The sequence below is a fragment of the Chrysemys picta genome, chromosome 3 (genome assembly GCF_011386835.1).
Source record: "Chrysemys picta bellii isolate R12L10 chromosome 3, ASM1138683v2, whole genome shotgun sequence".
Classification (NCBI taxonomy): domain Eukaryota; kingdom Metazoa; phylum Chordata; order Testudines; family Emydidae; genus Chrysemys; species Chrysemys picta.
The window spans coordinates 98,162,441-98,181,767 of record NC_088793.1 but is presented as its reverse complement, the minus strand read 5'-3'; the positions used below and the strand labels follow the sequence as shown (position 1 = coordinate 98,181,767).

The 19,327-nt window shown below is 38.2% G+C and overlaps 1 protein-coding gene across 21 annotated transcripts in view; it reads left to right on the top strand.

Moving 5' to 3' along the window:
- PTPRK (protein tyrosine phosphatase receptor type K) overlaps window positions 1-19,327 on the top strand; it is a 569,400-nt gene that overhangs the window by 490,045 nt on the left and 60,028 nt on the right. For all 21 annotated transcript variants that reach the window (XM_065588559.1, XM_065588557.1, XM_005280229.5 and 18 more), the window contains one exon: window positions 912-948. In XM_065588559.1, the coding sequence (XP_065444631.1) occupies window positions 912-948 (37 nt within the window). The remainder of the gene's footprint in view (window positions 1-911; window positions 949-19,327) is intronic.

Sequence of the window (19,327 nt, the reverse complement as noted above, 5' to 3'; positions counted from 1 at the left end):
GGGTGAAAAAATAGAGATCTTGTTGGATTAAAATGGATTTAATCATTGTCTAATTACTTGTTAAAACAGACCTAAATGGCTTTAAGGGGCCAGTTACAGCCCATCACACAAACTTATATAACTTTTTCTTGTTTCTGATATTAGCTTTAAAACATCATATTACACCTAAAGAGAGAGATTACACAAGAAGGCCAAGAAATTCAGTTAACATTGAAACTGCCTCTTACCCAGTGTGCATAACCAATTCATTTCTCTGACTTTTGAGTAATCTCATGCATTGCATGAACCACTGGTGGAAAAAAATAAATACAATTTTTTTGTATTTGTGCAAAGTTCTTTTGTGGTAAAATACCTATAAATCTAGAACAGGGATCGGCAACCTTTGGCACGCGGCCCACCAGGGAAATCTGCTGGTGGGCCGGGATGGTTTGTTTACCTGCATCGTCTGCAGATTCGGCCAATCACAGCTCCCACTGACTGTGGTTCACCGTTCCAGGCCAATGGGGGCTGCGGGAAGTGGTGCAGGCCAAGGGATGTGCTGGCCACCGCTTCCCGCAGCCCCCATTGGCCTGGAACGGTGAACCATGGCCAGTGGGAGCTGTGATGGGTCGAACTTGCGGATGCTGCAGGTAAAAAAAAAAAAAAAAACATCCCGGCCCACCAGCGCATTTCCCTGATGGGCTGTGTGCCAAAGGTTGCTGATCCCTGAGCTAGAGAGAGATTAGGAATTGATTAACAATTTTACTGAGATTGCCACCTCTGTAGAGACAAAATTCGTTTACTCCTCAGTCTCCACTAATATTCCTAGAGCTCTTCACTACCGTATGCAATAGTACTAATACTGTTTGTGAAGTGGGAGAAATTGAAATACGCAATTGACTGTATCTTCTTTAATTTTCCCCCCTCAACAGGAAACTAAAACTCAGTGTGTTCGAATAGCTACAAAAGGTAAGAGGTTTTTCCCCCTCCAAGAAAAAGGGCTATTTTGCTTGCTTCAGACTTAATTAAATATGGTATTTTTGTTATGCAGTATTTGTACTTGTGCCCAGTGATATTGGCAGCAAAATATTTTGACTCACCTGGATGTCCTAACGTGTAATCGGTTGCCACTTCTTATGTTTTGGTGTTTCGCCAGGAGAATACTGTTCCAGGAGTAAGCAGAATTTAGACAAAATAAGTAAAGCTCTTTTCAGTAGTTTGTATTCTCCAGGGTCTTGTGCTTGTGAACAGCTGGAGAACTGGAAGAAGCTAGTCAGCATGGACTCAAGAGTTGAAAGTACACTTGTTTAAATCTGTCTGTCATGCTGACAGGTACCTGGAGAGCTGGGGGTGGGGGGGGGTTATTCAAATTGAGAGATGCTAGGAAATATACATAAATAAGAGCTCAGTGACTTGTGGATAGTCATAGGGGAGGGTTGATTTGAAGAAGGCTTTAATTTTTTTAATATCAAGTGATAGCCAAGTATGAGATTGAGTTGAGAGCTGCCAGAGTTAATCATATTGACCCCACACATGGTAGCATAATCATACGGTGCCCATTCAAGAAATTATTTCATCTTCAAATGAGGATTTAGAGTACATCTTATTAGTATCTCCTGCTCTGACTGTATTTATAACCACTCATTTCAGAGTTATTTGATTGTGTCAACAGCAGGGAGAGTGGTTTGCTATATTCTAGCAGTGTAAACAATAAAGGATTCTGAATGCTGGAACAGAACTCCTTGGAAGCCTAGTGCTACTCAATGTTGATAAATGCAAAGTAATGCACATTAGAAAAAAATTAACCCCAACTATACATATAAAATGATGGGGTCTAAATTAGCTGTTACCACTCAAGAAAGAGATCTTGGAGTCATTGTGGATAGTTCTCTGAAAACATCCGCTCAGTGTGCAGCATCAGTCAATAAGCGAACAGAATGTTGGGAATCCTTAAGAGAAGGATAGATGATAAGACAGAAAATACCATATTGCCTCTATATAAATCCATGGTACATCCACATCTTGAATACTGCGTGCAGATGTGGTCACCCCGTCTCAAAAATTATATACTGGAATTGGAAAAGGTTCAGAAAAGGGCAACAAAAATTATTAGGCTTATGGAATGGCTTCCGGATGAGGAGAGATTAATAAGCCTGGGACTTTTCAGCTTGGAAGAGAGACGACTAAGGGGGGATATGATAGAGGTCAGGTGTGGAGAAAGTAAATTAAAGAAGTGTTATTTATTCCTTCGCATAACATAAGAACTAGGGGTTCTATGAAATTAATAGGCAGCAGGTTTAAAACAAACAAAAGGAAGTATTTCTTCACACAGCGGACAGTCAATCTGTGGAACTCTTTGCCAGAGGATATTGTGAAGGCCAAGACTATAACAAGGTTCAAAAAAAAGAACTGGACAAATTCATGGAGGATAGGTCCATCAATGGCTATTAGCCAGGATGCCCAGGGATGGTGTCCCTACCCTCTGTTTGCCAGAAGCTGGGAATGGGAGACAGGGCATGGATCATTTGATGATTATCTGTTCTGTTCATTCCCTCTGGGGCACCTGGCACTGGCCACTGTCAGAAGACAGGATACTGGGCAAGAGAGACCTTTGAACTGACCCAGTATGGCCATTCTTATGTACTTCTGTTGTGTTTATTTGCATCACACAGTGATGTACAACAGTAAATCAACTTTGGGTCTGAACAAATGGGCAGGTTCAATTTACAGTAGCATTTTTCCATCACTTCAATGATTGGTTCAGTTAAAAGCTGGTGGTGTGTTTACCTCTTATTATGTAGTATCCACAAAATGTTTTCTCCAAAACACAGAAAGGAACATGTACTTCTCAAGACAAATTAGTATAATATTTTCTTCAAATGAATTAAGATAATAAAAGTAGGGAAGTTAAATGATGAGCTAAGTCTTCTGCAAAAAATAAATCCATGTTAGCTTTCTTTCGTTTACCTTACAAAATTAAATGTTTGAATTGAAATAAATTATTAGCATGAACAAATATTTATGTATCAATATGCATATATTGCTGTGATTTAGGCATGGGAGATCTTTAAAAGGTTCTGAAGTATCCTAGAAAATTTCAGGAAGTGTTAAAAGGTGTAAACAGTCTCTTTCGTAATATATCACTACGGCTGTTCTAACACAATGTGGAATTCACTCAGTTGGAGGATGGCGTAGGGGAAGTGACATGGAAGATTGCTGTCTACTTTACCATCCCCTATCAGTCGATCTCACAGCAACATGCACCAAAGCAAGATTCCCCTCAGGTGGCTGCTTGTGTGACCTTGTCTCCTGTAATAAAAATCCATTGAGTGTGATAAAAATCACACTAGTATGATTATTGGCTGCATAACCATGGCTAAATCAAGTCCTCTTGGAGCACCAGTATTGCCAGCGATGTCAGCACTATACCCACTGAAAGTGCAATTAAAAGTAATATATTTTCCATCATTTTAAACTTCTCTCATGCTTTCTAGGGTAAAATCAATGATAGTTAGTGGTCCTTGAGAGGAAAATACTTTCACACTTAAAATATCATAACATGTATTTATATTTTTTAAATTTGTTAATATATCAGACTGTCTTAAACATATGGGTGAATAACTTGGTTAATCTCTTTAGTTTGTTTTAGCTCATAGCCCCCAGAGATGCTTATTCAACTTTTCCAACTAGAGTATTTTCTTTCACTGAAATGAATATTCACAGGGAAATCAGAAGTGTTCCACAGTGCCCAGTATGTTGTCAATAGAACCAGTGCATCCACTGTGAATTCAGTAAATTTGAACTAGATTTTGTTACAAAGATTTGTGCAGCTCTTGGTGCTATCTCTTGTGACTTTAAGCAACCTGCAGGTAGCCAGTCAAATTGGGCCTTACTGTTGAACTTTGTGAAAAGGGTTTTTTTTTTTTTAAATGACTTAAAAAAATCCATATAAAATCAAGGAACATTTCACCTATTTAAAGTTCAGGGTTCAAAGCAATGTTTCTGAAATGCAGTGAATGCAATCCGTTGTTACCTAATTCAAAGGACTGGTTGAAACTAATCTTCCTGTTTTGCCTTATGGACTATGTGGTCTGTCAGTTTACAGCTGTACCTTACACACTATTATTTTGCAATATAGAGACAGGAGAAATATGGCTTCGTAATGCTAGCTATGTTGTACTCTGTTGTTTGAAGAAGTGCATATCCCTGAAAAATTTAATCTTTAATTAAACTTTCTTAGTGAAATTTATTCTAGGGACTAATTTTTTTGCTTGCCCATAATGTGATTCATATTAATATGTTGCATGCCATGAATTTTGTTCAAAGGGTTTCCAGTGATGCACCATTCCTGTAACCATTGATTAAATCGTTTTCTGTATTGATGATAAACTAATAAGGGTCATTGAATTCAAATTGAAGTGGCTTCATTTTCCTATACTCAGAAAATATTTTGGACACATCATCTTACGTTTCCTACATAACAAAATGAGGTGATTGGAGCATGAATTCCTCTACAAGATGTTGCCTAGTTGCCTAGCACCACACTACCTTTGGTATATCTTGAAAAAAATGTTAGGGTAAGATGAGAGAGTTATTTAGTGGTTGCAGTATTGAAATATGTAAGATGAACGTCTTGAATTACATGGGGACTCTGACATTGTGACCCTGACCCCCTCTTCTGTCTTCTTTAATCCCATTACACTCACAACCTCAGCATGAGTTCTCCCGATGACCTCACTGCATGCGTTGTCAACCTCACTCACAAGGAAAGGAGTTCTCAGTCATAGTAGCTTTCAGTAGTTTCTGGGTAGTAATATACACACAATCTCCAATTTCGGTCTTACAACTCCCTACCAAGTCACTAACCAGAAAAAAAAAAGACAGTCTTGTAACTTCCTTAGCTGCAATGTAAATTTTTCAGGATACAAGGGAATAGTTTTCTTGATTAGGAAAGTGGAAGAGAAAGAAGAATGTGTGTTACAATGTACATTTAATATCAGCAAGTTCTGCATGTAATTTGTAAAAGAGAATGAGCAAGTTACCAAAATTAATTTTGGGGGCAAAGTTCAGCTGTTACACAGCACTGAACATACTTATCACTGTATAAATTATAAGGAATAAATGATACTTGAACCTGCTTAACCAAAATATTGACAAATGGATGAATAAAGGATGATTGATTGTACATACCTCAGCTGTAGAATCAGCCAAGCTCACTTAAAACTAAGTAGTATATTGTTACTGATCAGTCATATTTTGGATTTCCATACATTTTGATGTATGAATATGCAAAAGTATGAAGTGAACTTTCACCAGCATGCTGTGTGACGGCATTTCATTTTACCGTTTTCAATAGTGTTGGCTGCAAAGGAAAGGAAACTAAATTAAAAGAGCCGGAGAAGAATGATACTTCAAATAATTTAGCATGTAAATAGACATTTAAGAAGACAAATGGGACAACTAACTGCCAATAGCCAGAAAATGGATGAGGCAATATGTTACAGATTGATTGTTAGTTATCAGGATGCCAAGTTTGACACTAATACTGGTATTTTGTCTAGCTTGTAAGTATTATAAAAATAGGGAAAAATCATAAAATTAAATTAGGGTAAAGCAACTATGGCAAGAAATAAATAGTGTGTAAGTGGTGGGACTGATAGTCCAGTCCCAAGAATAAATACAGTTCAGCATTCATTTTTTTAAATATGAACTCTAACCCAAAAAAATATTGCCTTTCAATTTCAGTTTGTGTTGCTAGTAGAGGCAACATTATTTGATCTCTTCATCTGTATGTGTGTTCACTTTGTGCAGATAGAAGAAAATGCCTTTTGAAATAACACATGCCTGGAAATAATTCAAACATAACAGAAAATGACTTTTTAATCTGTTTTTAGAAATAATGTCTGGGTGGAACATTTGAGCTCTAAGTGTGCATTTGGTCCACTGTGTCTAAAAGTTGTTATGCTGAATTCGTTCCTGCTGCAACTGGGTCTTGATCCAAAGGCCACTGAAGTCAATGGGAGTCCTGCCACTGATTTCAGTGTGCTCTGGATCCTTAGACGCTGTAAATGTGAATACACTGCCGTTGTATCCTTAAAATTGTGACTGACGGTATTTTTGATCTTAAATAAAAATTTGTAGGACTTGAAAGTCTTCCTGTAGCAGTAAATACAAGTACTGAAGGATGCTTTGCATCAAGAGGGAGAGGGTAGAGATTTTTTTTTATTAGAAAATTGAAAGATGCTTCTGAGTTACTGATTGATTCTCAAATACGTGAATCTTTCTGATATTGAACCTACATGTATATATAATAGATTCTAAAGCCAGAAGGGACCATTGTGATCATCTAGTCTGACCTCCTTTATAACATTGGCCATAGAATTTCCCTGAATTAATTCCTGTTTGAACTAGAGCATATTTTAAAAAAATACAATCTTGATTTAAAAATTGCCTGTGAGAGAGAATCCACCACAATTCTTGGTAAGTTGTTCCAATGGTCAGTTACCATGTCTGTTAAAAATTCATGCTTATTTGTAGTCTGAATTTGTCTTGTTTTAACTTCCAGCAATTGGATTTTGTTATACTTTTGACTGCTAGTTTGATTGTCTGCTAGATTATCAAATTATTGATCCCCATGTAGATACTTACAGACACTGATCAAGTTACCCTTCAGTCTTCTCCTTGGTTATGTTAAACAATATCAGGCTTCTTTAGTCTCACTGTAGGGCAGGTTTTCCAGTCTTTTAATCAGTCTTATGTCACAACATCCTACTTGAATTGTGGATGCAATATTCCAGTAGTGGTGGCAGCAGTGCCAAATCCAGAAGTAATATAACCTCTCTACTTCTACTCGAGAACCCCCTATTTAAACATCCAGTTCTTCTCACTGGCGTAGTTATTTTTACATCAGTGCTCCTATAATGTTTGGGGGGGAGGCACCATCGCTACATGTGTTTGAGATTTATGCAATGTTTAATAGTAGAAAACATTCAAACATTCCCTAATGTCATTCAAAATGTTTGAGAGCAAAAGGAGATCACCTTAAGCTTTGTCACTTCAAGCACTTTTGCATGACATTTTTAAACTCATGCAGGGGAAAGTTTTATTGAGCTGTTGAGCCATCCAGAGGAGGAAATGGAATTTCAGAATGCCACCATCTTGGATTTTCCCTGTTCACGTTTAAGATCATACCAGTAAACCATAACTAAAATTATTTTAACAACAAGAAATATATGATCCACCTAGTTGAATGGACCAGTATGAAATAGCAGTAATTGTAATTAAAACAAGAGCCACTGCTCAGAAACCTTTTATGAGTTCCAGATGCAAGACCTGTCGTCCAGTCATGTTCATGTAAATGAGATTGGTATGAATATCCTGGGATCTACCAGCTTTCCAAATACTGATCTGAGTAAGGGATTTTTATTTCATTGATCCCAGTAGCTGTGGATTTCATTAAATGGCTTGAGCATCTGAACCCGTCTGATATGCATAAATAACACTACTTTATTGAAATTGGTTTCAGAGGGAGTATTTGCCACACATTTAATTTTAGGAATGCTGATAGGCGAGCTGCGTTTGCCACTTGTTTATTACATGCTGGTCTTCTCAACTCCAGGATTCCTTTTAGGAATGTCAACAGTAAACTCTAAATTACCGAATACCTTTGATACTTGAAGTATTCCCTGAGGTGAGCAATGTGAAATCAAATTACTCTGATTTATACATCATATAACCATAAGCAATGAAGAGCAAGAGCCAGAAATCACCTTGCATGGTACTGTGGTGAAGATTACACTCTGCATTAGATTTGTTCCTATCTCTAATCCCCTTTATAAAACTGTCCATCAACTGAAGATGAGCTGTTTAATGTTGCCAGAGAGCACTGAGTGCTTTGTGTTCTGGAATGGCTATAAGCAAAAGTAATTCCAGGTTTTTTGTCCCTTCTCCCAGTGTTCAGAAAATGTGGGATTTATTATTGCATTTTTAAGCAGAACCGCCCATTTACTGCTTTTGGGTAAATCAGATTGCATTTTGAGTGACTCCAATAATTTTCTCAGGGAAATTTCATTTTAAACAAGATGCATAGTCAACTGCATCTTGCAGAGACACAGATTTCAATATTAAACTTGATTTGGTTTTGTACATATTAAACTTTTGAAGCACAAACCAAATGCTTGACTTCAATATATTTTAAAAAAATCAACCCCTATATATTATGGATTACTGTATTTTGAGTCCAAATATCAATATTAGCTCTCCTTTATTTTCAAATGTTTTTTGAAACAAATTGTTAGGCAGTGTTTCACATTTTCTACCTGCTTATAAACATTTTCACATTCTTAGGTGCTTTACCAGAACCAGAGAATAAGAATAAATAAAAGTAACACTACGGCACCATATTATGTTGTTCTGCACATTGACAATGGCCTACATAGGAGCTCTGGAGTTAAGAATGAACTTTTGGATTTTTTTTGCTACTCAGAGAAATGTAGCAACATCTTGGTAGTGAGTAATGGCTGGGTCCTGCAGGACTTTGTGATTGTAACACACGTGACTTTAACTGAGTGACTTATTTCTCTATTGCTTTAAGAGAAGCTACTTGCAATGGTGACTGTATAAGCAGTACGGGGGGGAGGGGGGCAATGGAGATTTTGGTGGTTGTAGGAAGGAAATGATCACTCTAAGATGAAGGTTTGATTAACTTTAGTTCTGGGTCTGGGCCCCCCATGACAGGAAGGAAGCCACAGCTGCAAGGCTCAGAAATGTGCTAACATTAAGTTGTTTAAAATACTATACCTATGACAGCAGAAACGAGGATTTTCTAGCATGGATCAGACTAGGCACTGAATGTGCTACTTCCATTGGGGTCAACAGAAGTGAATACAGAGTCATAAATGTAAGAATTTAGACATTACAAAAAGTACGAGAGCTTCCTAGCTTTAGACTTTTCAGTGTGATAGGTAGCATTTGATTCCATTAATGTAGACATACTACTAAACTGATCTCTTGTTTCAGTATTGCCATTTGCTAGTACTTGTGAAAAGTGGTAAAAAAATAAAATGTCTGACATCGTCTGTTCCCTCATCTTTCTTGTTTAATTCCGTTCCTTTACTCCCTCCCATTTTCTTTCAGCATTCCTTGCCTTTCTTTTTTTTCTTACATCCCTACCCTCTTTGCACCATTGTCCATATCTCACTTTCAAAATATGGTGTTTCAAAGTGCTGAGAGAGTTAAGGGAGACATAAAGTCACACGAGTTATGGTTTGCCTAGAATACAGATTTTTCATTTGTATCCCTTAACATTGAGCAGTGACAGAAAAAATATATTATTAGCTACTTCATCTCTATTTTCCAGTAATCTTTGACATAGGAATTTCCTACTGGTTAGGGCCACTATTGTAAAATGGCTGCCATTTGTCCCATCTTGAAAAAATGTCTATGATTAATTCCTTTGGCATTTTAAAAATATATTAGGTAGTTGTTTCATAAGGGTATATGCTGACCACAGCATTTAAATAATGTACACCTTTTATGTATGTTTGGTGTTTAATTGTTTGCCTCATTGATTACATTAGGAAACATTTAGGCCTGGTCTACACTACACTTAGGTTGGTGTAAGGCAGCTTTTGTCAACCTAATTCTGTACGTGTCTACACTACAGGTTTGCTCCCATGGATGTAAGTCCCATGCTACACTGACCTAATAAGTCCACCTCCATGAGATGCGTAGCGCATAGGTTGGTGTAGGTAGGGCTAGGTATGGCTATGCAATGTCTGTATAGATACTGCATTACTTATATCGCATGTCAGCACCACGCGGAGCTCACAGTTGTGAGCCCCGCTGACAGGTATTGACATCCTGGGCTGTGGACTCTGTGTGGAGCCCTGCTACCAGGCAATCACAGCACGGGCTGTAGGCTCCACGCGGAGCTCACAGCTTCTGTCAGCACTCGGCACCAGGCTGTCAGCATCCAGCAGCAGGGCTCACAGTTCGGGCTGTCATTCCCCCACACTGCCCCACTTAAGTCAGTGAAGTGCTCCGGAGGATAGTGCAGATATGAAAAGCCACAGTAGTTACTGCAGTGGCTGTACGTCGACCTCACATAGGTTGACTTAATTGTGTAGTGTAGACAAGGCTTCTGTTGAGCAAACCTCAGACTAAGCCTGTGTTTCATAATTCCTCACTATTTGTGAAACCTGAATATTCTGCCTGTTTTAAAGTGAGCAGATTGCATTCCATGGGAGTTTAATGAACCCTAGAAACACTCGTAATTCAAGACATTGTTACCATTATTTTGTAGATATGAAGAGATTCTCTGTTTAGTTATCTAACTTAGTTCTTTAGAGTCTCTCACTTTCTGTCCTTGATAAAGTTCTAATACTGACTGGATTAGAATTTGACAGTTCTCCAAGATTTAGAAAGGCTGCTGGCTAGTTCCCCGTCTGTTTGCAGCTACTTGATCACCATGCTACCCAAGAGACAGAATTTCACATCTTAATCCTTCATAACTTTGCCTCCCCACTGCCACTGGAGAGTATTACCACTGTTTGCTAAATTTTGAAGTGCTTGCGAAATGTATTGGATTGAGAGCCCTGAATAAGGGAGTCCCCTATCTACAAAACAGGTCAAGCACAGGCAGTGATGGTCCAGGCATCTCCACCCTACCAATGTGTCTCGATCCTCACCTGGAAGGATAATCTTTGTGTGTCACAGTTCAGTTCATTCTTCACTCTCTTCCTCGCTCTTCTGTGGAAATTGCCAGCATGGGTGCCCGTTGTAATCATTCATTGTTCTTATCGACTCTTGTCTTCTAGGAAATGCATCTGACAAGCCCATATAACACCCATCAGATATTTAACTATCTGGGTTGGATCAAAATTGTGTCTCACAGCTGAAACAGAGACCTAGCAGTGAAAATCTTTTTTTGCTGTTGCTAACATTCGAACTTTCAGTCCCTCACCATCCTGTGGTTGAAGATCATCAAAATGTAGGGCTGGAAGGGACCTCAAGAAAGCAACTAGTCCAGCCTCCTGTACTGAGTGTGGACCCAGAAAATCTAGATCATCTTAGAAAGGTGTTTGTCTAGCCAATTCTTGAAAACCTCCAAGGAAAGGGATTCTACAGCGTCCCTTAGACTATTCCAATGCTTAACTATCCTTATAATTAAAGTTTTTCCTAATATCTAATCTAACTCTTCCTTGCTGGAGATTAAGCCCATTACTTCTTGCCTACCTTCAGTGAACATGGAAGACTGTCACCCGGTTCTGCCCCACTCTCCTCAGTCGTCTTTTCTCAAGACTAAACATGCCCAGTATTTTCAATCATTCCTCATAGTTCAGGTTTTCTAAACCTTTTATCATTTTTGTAAAGTTTTTTTTTTTTTTTTTTAAGTGTGGCACCCTGAACTGGGCACAGTACTACAGCTGAGGCCTACCCAGTGCCAAGTAGAGTGGGACAATTACCTCCTGTTACTTACATATCACCCTCCTGTTAAAGAAAATAATATTAGCAGATTTTTTGCAGCTGCATCGCATTGTTGATTCATATTCAGTTTATGATCCAAATCCTTTTCTGCAGTACTAGTGCCTAGCTTCATCAGTGATTACCTATTTTGTATTTGTGCATTTGATTTTTCCTTCCTAAGTGTAGTACTTTGCATTTGTCATTATTGAATATCATCTTATTGATTTTAAACCAGTTCTCCAATTTCTCACAATTGTTTTGAATTCTAATCCTGTATTTCAAAATGCTAGCATCCCCTCCCAGCTTGGTGTCATTCACAGATTTTAGAAGCATACTTTCCACTCCATTATCCAAGTCACTAATGAAAATATTGAATAGTGCTAGACCTATCCACTAGGTGAGTAACCCTGTCAAAGAAGGAAATTAATCTGGTTTGGAGTGATTTGTTCTTCACAAATTTATGTTCGCCATTACTTATAACCCTATTATCCTGTAGGTGCTTACAAATTGATTGTTTGATAATTTGTTCCAGTATCTTTCCAGGGATCAAAATTAGGCTGACTGATATATATAATATTCCCAGACCCTCTTTGTTTCCCTCTTTAAAGATATGTTTGCCCTTTTCCAGTCTTCTGGGACTTCACCCCAGATTTGAGCAGATGATTGCTCATTATTGCAGCAGGCAGAATGTAAAATAAAATAGAGAGTTCTCATTTTGCCTTGTAAATGAATGCCACCACATTCACTGCATAAAAGTGACTGGGAATTTGGTGATGAGATGGCAAATTGATTCTAGTAGGATAAGAAATGTGCATGTCCCGAGCATGAGAGCTGGTTATCTGGTTGCTATTATGGAGGGTTACTTGTTTGCTGTGAATAATCTCTGGAGAGACACATTCTTTAGCCAGATGAAATGGTGTTATTTAAATAAGTAAATTTCAAATGTGTTGTGGTTAATTGAAATTTTCTTATAAGTTCAAAAAGCCAAACACATTTGTACATACAGTTGTAGAGTAATAAAGGTTTTCAACCTGTTACAATTCCATTGTTGAAGAAGGGGTGGATCTAGACAAGGGATCCAAACAGAACTTTTTAGAAGCTCTGGGCTTTATTGTAGTTTTGTCAAAGCACTGGAGTAGAGCAAGCTAAAAAAATCTAGTGTTTTCCCTGAAGTATAAATCCTGTTGTAATGTATTTTGAGAAGCCAGTGCAGAGAACTGCTGTAGATATGAGTTTGATTAACTTAAACTCTTTGATTTGCCTTAAAAACAACAAACACATATACCTATGCGGATGGTTGCTCATAGGTTACAAACAATCCTCCTCATTCCTAGGACACAGGCATTTGATTTTATAAGTCCCTGATAGCTTCACTGTGGTCCGGAACCAGGATCTTGTATGTAAGTTTACTATATTGAACTCTGTTACTGATCCATTATCCTTTCAAACCAGTGTTAGGATAAAGGTATCTGCACTGAATTTTGGATAGAACTCGAAAACACTGAGCATCCTCTAGAAAGAGAGAACTGTGCTATCTTATTTATTTGTTTTTCTCAGGATTTTAGAATAATTAAGGAGCGTCCATACACAGACTCAGAGCATACAGCCAATTATTTAAAATTATAAAACCAAAATGCAGTTCCATCAGCTCACCTTTCTACCAAGTAGTAGTACATTTACCACCCTCATACATTGGCCATACCTACCACTCATTTAAGCAAAACAAATAGGCACTGGAGTGTGCCCTGAAAGTCAGTAAATCTAGGCTATTTTGGACTAGGGTCAGGAGAGAATTCCAGAGACCTGGAGTCCTTGTGGACAATGCCCTGCCAGCTGCCCCCTTTCTACTATATCAAGGGAAAATCTAGCATCACTGTCTCTATGGACCACATAACAATGAAGAATTTTTATGATGAAATATCCAGCCTCTTTATTTTGAGTAGTTAACGTAACAAGTAATCCAATAATAACGTTATTCTTTAATTGCTCTTATCTGTGGTTCTGTATCTTAATGGACCATTTATTATGTAAGTTTTCTTTATTGTTAAAAATAAAATAGTAAAAATTAGTGATTTGGGGGTATTCAAAAGATGATTATCCTGGCGCCTGATTTTAATCTGTTTACCAGCATAAGAAGTTCAGCATCAGGAGCTACTGAATAAGTTTATCACTCGACCCGTATACTTCAACTCTGTGTAGGAGGAAGCACCTCAAGAAGTTCAGTGTTCCAGCTCCAGTTCTTGGTGTGTCTACACAGATTGCCATCATAGGTATCAATTGTTGCCAGTTGTGATGGTATTTTCTGAAACAGCCACTAGAAAATTAATTGAGGTGCATTTTTTTCCCACATAACTCATTGAATGACCATTGGATGGTCATAACTTTTTGTCTCTGCAGAACTGGTTTGGATTCAGACTAACATCCTGGAAGTGAAAGACTTTTGCCATTACCAATATGCTTGGCTAGGAGGAAACTGCGTGTAGCAGGGTGCTGCAAGGCCCTCTTGACTTCTGCCCCGGCTGTGCTGACAAAGTCACTCGGGGACCCTGGGGTTCAATAACTACTGGTGCTGTTTATTTACAGGTTGTGCTCCCACCACCTTTTCACCATACACAGCATGGGTTCTAGTGTCTGCACCCAAGAAGGAAGAGCTATTGCTCTGCTTCCGCTCCCCCTCCCGGCTTCTTTCCTTCCAGCCTTTTATATAACCCCAGGCTAATAGGGTGGGCAGCTGTCTCCCTTCACCAATTAGGTGCAGGTTTTCTCTAGCCAGCTCCAATTTACTTCCATTAATGGGAGCTGGCATGACAGAGGGCTGAGTCGCAGTTCTTGCCCAGCACCCTCTCTCACTATAATATAGTACTATGCTCTTATGTGTTATGCCATTTAAATTGTGCTATAACTTTTCTTCAAGTGATAGGTTGGCCAGAAGTCCCTTACTTTTTTTTCTTCTCAACACCTAGTCTTTTTCTTTGATATTTATTGGCCATTAGAGTAGTTAGAACCAACTTACAATATCTTGAGTTCTACTTGCAGAAGATTTTAACTATCAAATCACATGTAATAATTTTGAGATAGAAACAAGAGTGACAGATCACTAAAATATAGACACTGCATACATCAGAAACTTCTCTTCGCATTAACTTTGAACTTGGTCATTTTCTTGTAAAATGATTTTTTAAACTAACAACTGTGTTGTCAGTTAGAAGTTTTACTTACCTCACCATAGCACTAATTTTGAAAACCATATGCTCTTTATCTCCTTACTGGATGCCTAATGATGTTTTACAGCAAAGTGAGAAAAACAAGATATAATCATAATCAACACTGAAAAATGCAGCCATCAAATCATCGTGTAAACAAAAGTCATTAGAATTTAGCCTGTGATGTAAACATTTCTGCAACTTATTTTCAACTTGGTTAAACATCTTTGAAGGCATGTTGCTGTTTTTCCATGGGAAATATAAAATATTAATGCACACTTTCATGTTTTGTTGTGACATTTCTCTCACTGTCTTTCCCAAAAGCATTGTGTTCTTTGTGGATGTTTTTGAACATTGTCCACTTTAAACATAGTCTTTTTCAAGTTTTCTGATGGGAGTTCTTTACTAAATAAATAGGTCTTGCTTCTATTGTGGTCTATATCATTCTTTCTTCTAATTATTCCTGAGTTATTTGCACAGTAGATCACATTTTTTTCTGTGAACAAAATAGCTTGTCTATTTGACAGTGCACTCACAATATAGCTAATATTCTTACTTTATTTTCCGCAAGCAGCTGACAAATCAAGAAGTGGTAGGGATTTGAAGGTGCAAAATGTAGTTCTATTTCAGAGACTTGTTCTGAGCATAAATCAGAAATCCCTGAGTTCTCTCCTCACTCTGACATTATCTTCTACCTCGGTGTTCAACAGCTCATTTAGGGCTAAAATCTTGTAAAGGGTCCTGAAGAATACAGGGAAAATGCACAGGCATTTGCACTTACACAGTGAGTACTATTATTGCAGCTGCATGTACATATTAAGTATTTGCTTACAAAAAATGATTAGCTGTCAACATTTGTGCACTGTCCTGAGGCCTGCCTGCCTTGCTTAAAGTCTGGCCTTTCATCTATCCACTCAGTTTTCCCATTTTTAAAATGTGACTAAAAGTAAATTCTATGGGGATGAGTTGTAGAAAGCAGCATTTGTTATGCTAGAGGTAGACACACGGCGAAATGAGTCTGGAACAAAACCTCTAGAGATGCGCCCTCCAACATAGGGTTGAAAGGTGCTATCATAGAGAAATTATAGATGCCTCAGACAAAAGGAACTATACAAGAACTTTTGAAATGTTAATGAGAGTGGCCCATTTCAGACAGTTGACAAGAAGGTGTGAGTAACAGTAGGTGGATATTAGTATTAGGGAAATTAGGTTTAGGTTTTGTAATGACCCAACCACTCCCAGTTTTTATTCAGACCTAATCTGATGGTGTCCAGTTTGCAAATTAATTCCAGTTCTGCAGTTTCACGTTGGAGTTGTTTTTTTAAATTTGTATCACTTCCAAAGTTATTTTTCCTCCCTTGGTATCCTGCTGTTAATCGAATTGTCTCGTTAGACTGACCTCACACTTGGTAAGGCAGCTCACATCTTTTCATGTATTTATACCTGCTCCTGTATTTTCCGCTCCATGCATCTGATGAAGTGGGTTCTAGCCCACGAAAGCTTATACCCAAATAAATTTGTTAGTCTCTAAGGTGCTACAAGGACTCCTTGTTGTTTTTGCTGATACAAACTAACACAGCTACCACTCTGAGAGCTACACAAGTTTGTAAGGGTGGTGGGTACAGGTTGAAACAAAGCACAAGGTGTTTGACCAGAAGAAGGTCTTCAAGCAGTTTGTGGCTAGAAAAGAGACGAGTAAATGACAATTTGTATGTTGAATTAAAAAACATTCTGACAAAGATAATCATAGTGAATTAATTTTAATGTTGGGGATGGGTGAACCAACCTAGAGAATGCCTTAAGATTGCTTTCATGATGTCTGAAGTTAGTATGATTAATGGAAATAATATTTTTTTCTTTCTCCTTTTAATGATCTCAGACCGTGCATGCACCTGCTGTTAAACTCAACCATGAGTAGAATCTGGATTACACACAACCTTGTGTATATTTCAGCCTTCATGGGTTTTTATCAGAATACAAATGTATAAATCCTTAATGCTCTTAATGCCATCCATATGCTGTGCAAAAATCCTCAGAAATCTGTAAAAATGAAAATCAAGAAGATAGTTATGGGCTCAGAATGCTCAAAACAATCCTAAGCCATTCTAACAGCTAAAGATTTGTCAGCTGGATCCTAATACCCCTAAACCTCTAAAATAACAAATGCTGCCGTCTACAACTTCATCCCATTATATCTGGGCATCTTAAATCATTTTAACAGGGGAGGAAAAAGAGAAAGCTCTACTTCTAAATTGAAAGCATAACTGTAGCATCTGCGCTACTGCCCCAAGTGCTATCATTATGTCCCGCAATCAGGAGAGCTTTTCTTAGATTTATGCTTCTGGGCATATGGACAACTAGAAGTCTTTGGAGATACTAAGGTTCTCTCTCTCTCTCTCTCTCTCTCATTATCATCCTTTTCTACAGTCTTTTGCTAGGAATGCTACTAGATTTTCCCTTTTACAGCATGTGTTCATTTGATGTTTACTTTAAGCTATTTTAGAAAGTGATGATAGGCAATCAAGACTAGACATCATATAAAAATATAGAAATCCTGTCTCCAGGGGAATAATTTGATTACTCACAACAATCCAATACACACACATATATATATACACACTGTATATGCCAGTAAAACAAGATCCTGATAGCTGAGTCCTCAGTCTATGCAAAGACAACAATACATGTCTCAAGTTTTGTCATACATGTTTCTTTGCAGATAGGATCCCTCTTACTGTTACGGTACCAGTCAAAGGCAAACTCTTCTCACCCTCCTCAGGCAAAAATCTCCTCCTCCTGTTTAAACCTAAGAGCTTTACAATGTATAGGTCATTACTAGTCTTGAGACAACTGTGCCATTGGGAGTAAGGATTTCTGCTAGCTACTTTATCCTTGGCAGGCTTTTGTTAGGAAAGGATTGTTTTCTTCCTTTCATACCAGCCATTCACATCTCTGATTTTATATATTTTTTTCACATCCACTCAAAGTAAGCTAATGCACCAGCACAGCATTATAATGAATTTTCTATTTGGTTAGATGAAACTTGGATTGTTATGACTAATCGAATTACTCCTCTGGAGACAGAATTTCTAAATAAAATGATGAGGTGAAGCGATTACAGTTGTAACCCTTCAGAGCATAAAAAGATGTTATGCTAATCCGCTGTGAATGGGCCGAATTAAAAAGGAGAGGGGAAAAAAGAATGCATTGGAAAAAAGAGGGGATATGAAAAGACCACTGTCTCATTTATTCCTCATCCATTCAAGCTCTGTTGCTATAGTAAAAAGTAGTGGTAAACTGGGCTGTTTTACCTTTCATGTCTGTCATTCAAATTGAGAGTTTTAACTGCCTGAATACAAACCCAGAGGGAATGAGAGAGAGCGGGTGTGGCAAAAAGAAGTGTATCCAAGAGAGAGAATAAGTATATGTATTCTTTAAAGCTGCTAAACTTGGTGCTCCTTATCTCTAGAGTTTAAAACAATTGGCCTGTCATATAAAAGCAGCAGATGTACTGTAAGAGAGAAAACCAAAGCATTAAGATAACTAAAATCTAAACAAAAGCCAGCAGCAACAAAACAATGTTTTTACTACATGTATTTAAGGCCTTACTGTGAGAATCATGACACCTAGGTTATACTCCCAGCTTTGTTGCAAACTTCTTGTATGATCTTGGGTCGATCACCTAATGATTTTTGTGTTAAATGGGGATACTGTACTGCTGTACCTCAGATGTGTATTATGAGGCACAAGTTAACATTTATAGGGAGTTTTGAGATCTTCAGATGGAATGTGTTATGTTAGGGTAGAGTATAATTAATTACCACCCTCGTGGTAACTAGTTGAATACTGTGATGTCCTGTCCCTTTAAATGCTTGTGCACTCTTCAGTCCAGGAGACATGAAGTCCAACTGGAGAGCAGAAAAATGGCAACTTTTCCAGGCAGTGTTGGTTTCCTTGCTATTTTCCCTTTTTCTGTTTTGCCCTTTTGTAGTTTCTCTTGCTTCTTTAAGTCCCATCCCATCTCCTCTTTAAACCCAAAACTTCTCTCCCCTCCCTCACCCTAAATCACTACTCTCTCTCTCTCTCTCTCTCTCTGTCACCCTGAGGTGCTTTTGCTTTCTCTCCCTCACCTTGTGCTCCAAAGAAAAAAATGAGGTGAGGATTCCTGGGGTAGCAGAAACAAGAGGACTTCAGTGGATGCTGGAAAAAGGTGCCATCTCCCCAAAGCATGTGTGCACATTGTGGTCTCTGGGGTGTGCATTTTCATCCCATTCTCCCATTATTGGAGCTTTAGCATGTGTACATAGGAATCTGCTTTTGCCTGTTCTTTCATGCCTTCTCCGTGCCTCTTCCTAGCTACTCTTGTCAGGTATATTTAATCCTGCCTCAGCACATGGATGTTGGACCTCTTGAGGTCCCTTCCAGACTTACATTTTCTATGATTCAGTGAAAATGGGGAAGAGCAGGCAGGAATAGGTGAAAGCCAGACAGGAGGTGGAAGTAAAGACATGCTTCTTAACCTAGCAATGGCCACAACAGCATCTTCTAGCAATCTAGTAAGATGAACTGTAGCCAAGCACTCAGGGCCAGATTTGTAATGATAATGAAGCACCTAAAGATGCAGATAGGTGCATAGTGAGATTTTTAAAAAATGTCTAGGAGCTGAACTTCGATTGATT